Source organism: Oncorhynchus masou, chromosome 33 (genome assembly GCF_036934945.1).
Source record: "Oncorhynchus masou masou isolate Uvic2021 chromosome 33, UVic_Omas_1.1, whole genome shotgun sequence".
Classification (NCBI taxonomy): Eukaryota; Metazoa; Chordata; class Actinopteri; order Salmoniformes; family Salmonidae; genus Oncorhynchus; species Oncorhynchus masou.
The window spans coordinates 18529715-18537410 of record NC_088244.1 but is presented as its reverse complement, the minus strand read 5'-3'; the positions used below and the strand labels follow the sequence as shown (position 1 = coordinate 18537410).

The 7696-nt window shown below is 42.3% G+C and overlaps 1 protein-coding gene across 1 annotated transcript; it reads left to right on the top strand.

Annotated features, from left to right (window-relative positions):
* Positions 1–1813: 1813 nt before the first annotated feature.
* LOC135527527 (pro-thyrotropin-releasing hormone-A) lies at positions 1814–4383 on the top strand. The gene is made up of 4 exons (XM_064956026.1): positions 1814–1921; positions 2175–2377; positions 3190–3785; positions 4126–4383. The coding sequence occupies exons 2-3, from the start codon at positions 2185–2187 to the stop codon at positions 3771–3773; spliced, it is 777 nt and encodes a 258-aa protein (XP_064812098.1). The 5' UTR covers positions 1814–1921; positions 2175–2184; the 3' UTR covers positions 3774–3785; positions 4126–4383.
* The last annotated feature ends 3313 nt before the right edge of the window (positions 4384–7696 follow it).

The following is a 7696-nucleotide window of genomic DNA, read 5'->3' as shown; positions in this document are numbered from 1 at the left end:
TACTTTAGCAAGTAATCACCCCCAGTCTGGACACCCGCTTTAAAAATATGTTTTCTGAATCAAGTGGGGGGGTGGATAGACCCCAGTCCAGGCCCTCAGTGATGTTTCACAGAGGGACCTAATTTCAGTTCTGCAGAATGTCCCTGGGGTGGTTTAACTAGATAAACTACAGTATATCTCCTATGTAAGGTGTGGAGGTTTGGCTAGAAATTAGCAAGATCTTGTTCTATGAATTAAAGGTGCACTTCATAGCTTGTATTTCCGCTTGGCTTGGGCAGCACGTATTGATAGGGGTTGCGTTTTATATTGAAAGTCAGTGTTTTTTTTGCTTCAATAGGTGGACAGGGACATGCAACTATAGTTTTCCTTCACAGAAAATACTTCAGTGCAACATTTGCCAAAAAATAGCTTCATTTTCATCAAAATACAACAAAAGTGCAACGCTAATCAAGTACATGAGCTTACAATGAAACATCTGTTGGAAGGTGAACCTTTGCCCCAGTTTTAGGTCCTAAGAGTTCTGGAGCAGGTTGTTATCAAGGATCTCTCTATATTTTGCTCCGTTCATCTTTCCCTCAATTCTGACTAGTCTCCCTGCCGCTGACGTGACGCTTGGAATTCAGGCCAAAAAGTTACATCATGGTTTCGTCGGACCAGAGAATCTTATTTCTCATGGTCTGAGTCCTTTAGGTGCCTTTTGGCAAACTCCAAGTGGCCTGCCTTTTACTGAGGAGTGGCTTCAGTCTGGCCACTCTACCATAAAGGCCTGATTGGTGGAGTGCTGCAGAGAAGGTTGTCCGTTCTGGGGTTTTTTTTTTGCAAACATTCCTAAAAACCTGGTTTTCTCTTTGTCATTATGGGGTATTGTGTGTAGATTGATGATTAAAAAAATACCAAATCAATTTTAGAATAAGGCTGTAACATATCAAACTGTGGAAAAGGTCAAGAGGTCTGAGCTGTGTGGTAGCTGTTTGAACAGACCGTGCATAATGATCCCAGTCCATCCGCTTCGCAAGTTAGGATAATATTGTTTGCGCTCCTCAAAGATTTCCATCAGGTGTGGGCGGGACCACGAGTGCATTAATAAATGTGCGCTTGAGGGATGTGGTGAGCTCACATGGAGCATGGGAGACACCATGTCTCGCACCTGTGACCGCGAGGGGCTGATCTAGAGCCTTCTGGCCATCTATTCTTAATGTGGTTTTCTTCTTATTGACTCACAGCACAGGAGCATAGCTATATTACCACAGGTTTAAATTCGATGAGAATTTAGGAAAATAATGACATGGAGATGGCGCACAACAACGTCCTTTCCAACATGACGCACCAATGAATGTCTATAATTGGAAATAAAATGCAGATATAGGGGCTGTAACTAGTAGGTTTATGAATGAATCCAAACATTTTCATAATTGACATTTAGTGTAGGCCTAATCAAAACAAACCACTAGTAAGTAAAGCCACACTCGCAAAATAAGTGAATTAATCGGTGTTCTGCCAAATTATCGCACTCACATATGATAAGAAGATTTATGAATGAATCCTCTCTTTCAGTTATCATCATCAAGTGCCAATTTCACTCCCACAGATTAGGCTGGTCGGCCCAGCTGGCGCCCAAGAGAATAACCGGACATCGTCCTCTAGAGCTTATAACTGACTTTAATCCAATTGCGCACGAATTTGTGACATCATTTGAATCCTATGAAAGGAATCCTATGAAATTACTACAACGTGGTTGGCGTGACGATGGTAACCACTGACTATAAATGGCTGGACTTGTTGTATCTGCACATACCTCTAAACTTGGCCTCAATCGGTCTCCAAGCGCTGCAAGAGGCAAAGAACAACCTTTGTAGTTGGTTTGCTGCAATTAGGTTATTGAAGGTGCTGTGAGTGACACTAGCCAGAAAACAAATCTAAGGTAAGTTTGGGTCATTTTAATTCGTATTTTTGTACATGGACGTGCTCCCAAAAATTATTTGCAAATACCTATTCCAAAAAGGAATTTCCAGTTTTACGCACCAATATTGAAACGTATTATGTGCGTAAAACAGATATAAAACTCAAAATTCGTTATGCAACGCCAAGTCAATGAATTATTATGCAACCTGCATGCTTTTAAAGTAGTATATCTCCACTAATAAGGATATATTCTCTTGTTTTCGAACGACTAGCCAAGTTACCATGAAGCCCGCCTGCCTGATCATTCTGGCATCTCTAGTGGTCTGCAACCTGACGTTGGCTCGAGGACAGGGCATCCCCGCTGAGGAGGAGACGGGGGACCGGCAGACAATTGACGATATCATCCTACAGAGAGCCGAGAGCCTCCTGCTCCGCTCCATTCTCAAAAATATAGAGGATGAGGATGGCGCGAACGGTGCTTAATATTTGCTTTTTGATCTTTTTGATGTTTTTGGCAAAGTGGCCGCTTTTGACGAGAGCTGTGGTGTTTGACATGAATTACAAAGCAAAGAAATGAACACAAATTAAGATGTTTATTGTCACATTCACCAAATGGTGCAGTGAAATGTGCTGTTTTACAGGGTCGGTCATAGTAGTATGGAGCAAATTAGGGTTAAGTGCCTTGCCCATGGGCACATCGACAGATTTAACGACCTTTCGGTTGATTAGCCCAACGACGCTCAAACCGCTAGGCTACATGTCACCCACTGAACACACAAATTCAAGTCATGCATTTTTATGCCTATTTATAGTAACTTTGCACGAAGACAAATCATTCGATTGTATAGTTTCACAAAGACAGAAACTAAATTATTTCGATTACATGGTATTTATACAGAAATAACTCACCATTTCAAATATGTTTTATTCGTGTTTTGTGCAAGATAAACGTGAATAAATTAATAGATGTTGTTATTTGTTTGGATGAAAATAAATTTGGAGAGGGCAATCTGCAAAGCGCGCGTAAAACGTATCCATTATTTTCCCGCAGTCCTGGCACCAAAGCATACCGTTTAATGGTGGACAAATGAAGACAGAAAAAATATACACAGAAAAAAAGTTTTACATAGAAAAAATATATTTTAGATAATATAACTTTCACAGGTAAATGCCATTAACACGGTGTGTGTTCAAGTGGAAATGCATGTACGCATGTCATTACAAGTGGTGGTAAGATTGATATTTTCCGCTGTCCCTAAACTAATAATGTATTAATTGTTTTTACAGAAGGGTTGACCTCTCAGCCAGAGTGGCTGGTGAAGCGGCAGCATCCCGGTAAGAGGTACCAGGAGGAGCTGGAAAAAAGGCAACACCCTGGGAAGCGAGAGGAGGACGAGGACGAAGACTATGGCGAGGTTCAGAAAAGACAGCACCCGGGAAAACGCGAAGACGAATTTGACTCTTTGGTGGAGCTCCAGAGAAGACAGCATCCAGGCAAGCGCTTAATACTGGAGCAGATTACAGAGAACCCCGCATTTCTAAGTGAACTCTCCAAACGTCAGCACCCGGGCAAGCGCTACGTGATGTACTACAGTAAACGCCAGCATCCCGGTAGGCGAGAGGTGGACGACGAGTCAGACGCAGGGGACCTCAAGGAGTTGGAGAAGCGTCAACACCCCGGCAAACGCTACTTGGATAACACGAGCCCGGATTTGGGCGCCAACAGTCCCTGTGACGTGCTGGACCCTGGCTGCAGTAAGGCCAACATGTTGCTCCAGCTATTAGACAACGTGAACAAGAGTCGCGCGGAGAAGAGACAGCACCCAGGCAAAAGGTCCGCACCTGTCGAGGATCTGACCGAACAGGAGTAACTAGCGGGGCTGGTGGGTGCTGTGTGTGAATGACCGATGTAAAGAATAAAATGTGTAAATTGATATAATGAATGATTTATTATGAATATAGTACGGACCCCTCTATCACAGGTAGACTACCATGTCTCTGGAAAGCTGCTTTTATGACGAATATCCAGAAAAAACGCTAAGAAAGCATCTAGTCGAAAAGTTTAAATCAGATATAATTTTTTTTGCGGAAACTTGTTGGTAATTACCCACACTGATTGTCAGAATTATTAACGCTCATATGGATTTTAAGTTAATGAATAGCTGTGTTGGTTGCTGGCCCTATCTTCTTGTAATGAGATGTTCAAACATATTCTTTTTCCAGATGAAGCCCACGTGGGGAAGAAATAAAGACTAAAGCGACGGGATTAGCTATTGGCTCTGCAGTCTGTCTGTATCCAGCTGAGGACGCAGTCTTGGGAATCTGCTCTTTTTCTGTCTGACCTTGAATTGAATAGGCTAAGTGTAATTTTCAGAGTTATATAAAGTAAATGTGTTATACGACAAATTGACCTGTAGTTTGTTTTATGATTTAGGCCCAATGAGTTTGTGGTAAAATATAAATGGATATACCCCTACAAAAGAATTTAGTGCGTCTCTTGATTACTTTTCTACTTGAATATTCTTGCATGGTATAACAACTGATTAATTGTTGTGCATTTTCTGTTACTTTTGCCTTAAAGCCTATTATGACTCTACAACTCTATACAATAAAACGCATTGGTACAGATGACTGAGGTTTGGTCCACTACAGTATGTTTTTCGTTTGACATTCAGAGAAAACATCTATCCTTAGCCTATCAATTTACATGCGATGGTCCATTAAATAGTTTAATCCTCCCCGAGGGTTTTCAGGTGCAGTGAGCTAGCCTTCCTGCAAAAATATAGCGACCAACGTGGTCGAACTAACAAAGCAATTACAGCGCAATCGTTAATGAAAGTAAATTGATAGCAGACCGTCTGCTTGTCAGTTACGCTCGCCTCACATTCCATTAGCCTCATTCCATCAATACCTTAGCAACACTTTTACCCGCATGCCTTATAGTGCACAGCCCTATGGGACTCCTGAGTCTGTCTAAGGCACTCCATCTCAGTGCAAGATGCGTCACTGCAGACCCTGGTTCGATTCCAGGCTGTATCACAACTGGCCGTGATTGGGAAACTCAAAATATACACTATATATACAAAAGTATGTGGCACGCCTTCAAATTAGTGGATTTGGCAATTTCAGCCACACCCATTGCTGACAGGCGTATAAAATCGAGCACACAGCCATGCAATTACCAGAGACAAACATTGGCAATAGAATGACCTTACTGAAGAGCTCAGTGACTTTCAAGGTGGCACCATCATAAGAAGACACCTTTCACACAAGTCAGTTCTTAAAATGTCTGGCCTGCAAGAGCTGCCCCAGTCAACTGTAAGTGATGTTATTGTGAAGTGGAAACATCAGGATTGCAGAGTACTGAAACACATAGTGTGTAAAAAATTGCCTGTCCTTGTTGTAACACTCACTACCGAGTTCAAACTGCCTCTGGAAGGAACATCAGAGGAAGCTTCATGAAATGGGTTTCCATGGCCGAGTAGCCAACACAAGCCTACGATCACCATGCCCAATGTCAAGTGTCGGCTGGAGTGGTGTAAAGCTCACCGCCATTGGACTCTGACGCAGTGGTAACACATTTTCTGGAATGATTAATCACACTTCACCATCTGACAGTCTGACAGAAGAATCTGGGTTTGGCGGATGCCAGGAGAACGCTCCTGCCCAAATGCATAGTGCCAACTGTAATTTTTGGTGGAGGAGGAATAATGGTATGGGGCTGTTTTTCATGGTTCGAACCCCTTAGTTCCAGTGAAGATAAATCTTAACGCTACAGCATACAATAACATTCTAGATTATTCTTTGCTTCCAACTTTGTGGCAACAGTTTGGGGAAGGCCATTTCCTGTTTCAGCATGACAATTTCCCCGTGCACAAATAATTGGAACGCCGACTGCGAGCCAGACCTAATAGCCCAACATCAGAGCCCGGCCTAATTAATACTCTTGTGGCTGAATGGAAGTCCCCACAGCAATGTTCCATCATCTAGTGTAAAGCCTTCCCAGAAGAGTGGAGGCTGTTATGGCAACAAAGGTGAGACCAACTCCATATGAATGCCCATGATTTTGGAATGACATGTTCGATGAGCAGATGTCCACATTACTTTGGTCATGTAGTGTACAACTCATCACGACCCACACATAGTTCCTACATTTCAGTCAGATTGCCCCAGAGCTTGTTGCTATATCAAGTCACTTTGACTTTGAAGAGTCAGGCTGTTGAGCAACAGATGCCATCTGTTATTAACTGACAGAAATAGGCCTGAATGAGAGCATTATAGACCCAAAGAATATGCATCCCAGATGAGTGTAATTAACACCAAATATCAGAGGATGGAGTCTAATTTAGTCAAGGAGAATTCAGCAAGCAACACGCTTTATTAAAGACACAAAGAGAGAGAGGCGGAGAGGGAGAGGTGGGGGGGATTTTGCTTAAAAAGACATTTCCAGGGCAATAATATATTTCATGATGGACCTGCCACTTGTTTGTTGTTTTTAAAACCCTCTCTTTTAACAGTGTAGCTAAATAATGATTCATGTTCTCTCTCTCTCTCTCTCCCCCTCTCCGTCTCTCTCTCTTTGTGTCTTTAATAAAGCTTGTTGCTTTGACTAAATTAGACTCCATCCTCTGACATTTGGTGCACACACATCAATCCGTCCATAAGCTAACACTTTTTTTCTCATGTTGTTACTCTAAAAGCACTCCAACTGTCACCCCTGGACCTTAGAGCTTTTTATGTCTCTATTTTGGTTTGGTCAGGGTGTGATTTGGGTGGGCATTCTATGTTCTTTTTTCTATGTTTTTGTATTTCTTTGTTTTGGCCGGGTATGGTTCTCAATCAGGGACAGCTGTCTATCGTTGTCTCTGATTGGGAACCATACTTAGGTAGCTTTTTCCCACATGGTTTTTGTGGGTAGTTATTTTCTGTTTAGTGTTTTGCACATTACAGAATTGTTTCGGTTATTCAATAAAAAGCATGAACACTTACCACGCTGCACTTTGGTCCGATTCCTCTTCTTCAGACGACGAAAACCGTTACACCAACTAGCTGAATCAGACAGCCGATCCACATAAAGCAACACTGATGACGCAAAATACACAACTGCTCCAACAGATGTGCCCATTGCCAATCACATTTATCACAGACATGGCTGAAGTAACACATAAAAAGTACTTATGTACTTCATTACTAACTCTCCTCTCCACCTCACTACTGTAGTGATAGGAGTGAATGCCAACACAGCAGCTGTGCCCAACTCTCATCACCACTCATCATGTCTGTCTCACTGGATACCTGGAAGTGTGTGTGTGCGCACATCTATCCGTATGTGTGTACGTGCGTGTGTGTGTGTGTGTGCTTGTCAAACATGATCAACATTTTGTTTTGATATCCTACTTTTGTTTGTCTAACGCCACACTAAACGCTTGAAGGTAATGTTTAATGAATAACTGAAATAACATCTTGTTCATTCCTGTTTGTCATCCAACAAAAATAACTTAGAGACAATGAAACCAGAGGAGCAAGTATTATGTTCTTCATTGAGGGAAAACCCCTCCCACTCCAGAGCTGTGTGTGTACAGTATGTGTGTTTGTATCTGTTTAAGAAAGAGAAAGACCGAAAGAGAGAGCGATTGAGTGTACTGCGTTCGTAAGATTAGACAGTGGGAGGGGTAGTTTTGAATAAGCAAAGCTCACACCTCTGGGAAATACACTCAACATTTTCAGTTTGGCTGCGTGAAGACGGTGACAAGAAAGGCTACGGCAAACTGCAGATGACAGCTGATCTTTAGTC

What these genes read in the sequence shown, in the direction of transcription:
- LOC135527527 (XM_064956026.1), top strand. Translation starts at nt 2,185, where the DNA reads ATGAAGCCCGCCTGCCTGATCATTCTGGCATCTCTAGTGGTCTGCAAC. An exon ending in GGATGAGGATGGCGCGAACG is followed by an intron (nt 2,378 to 3,189) that starts GTGCTTAATATT and finishes TTGTTTTTACAG; the next exon opens with AAGGGTTGACCTCTCAGCCA.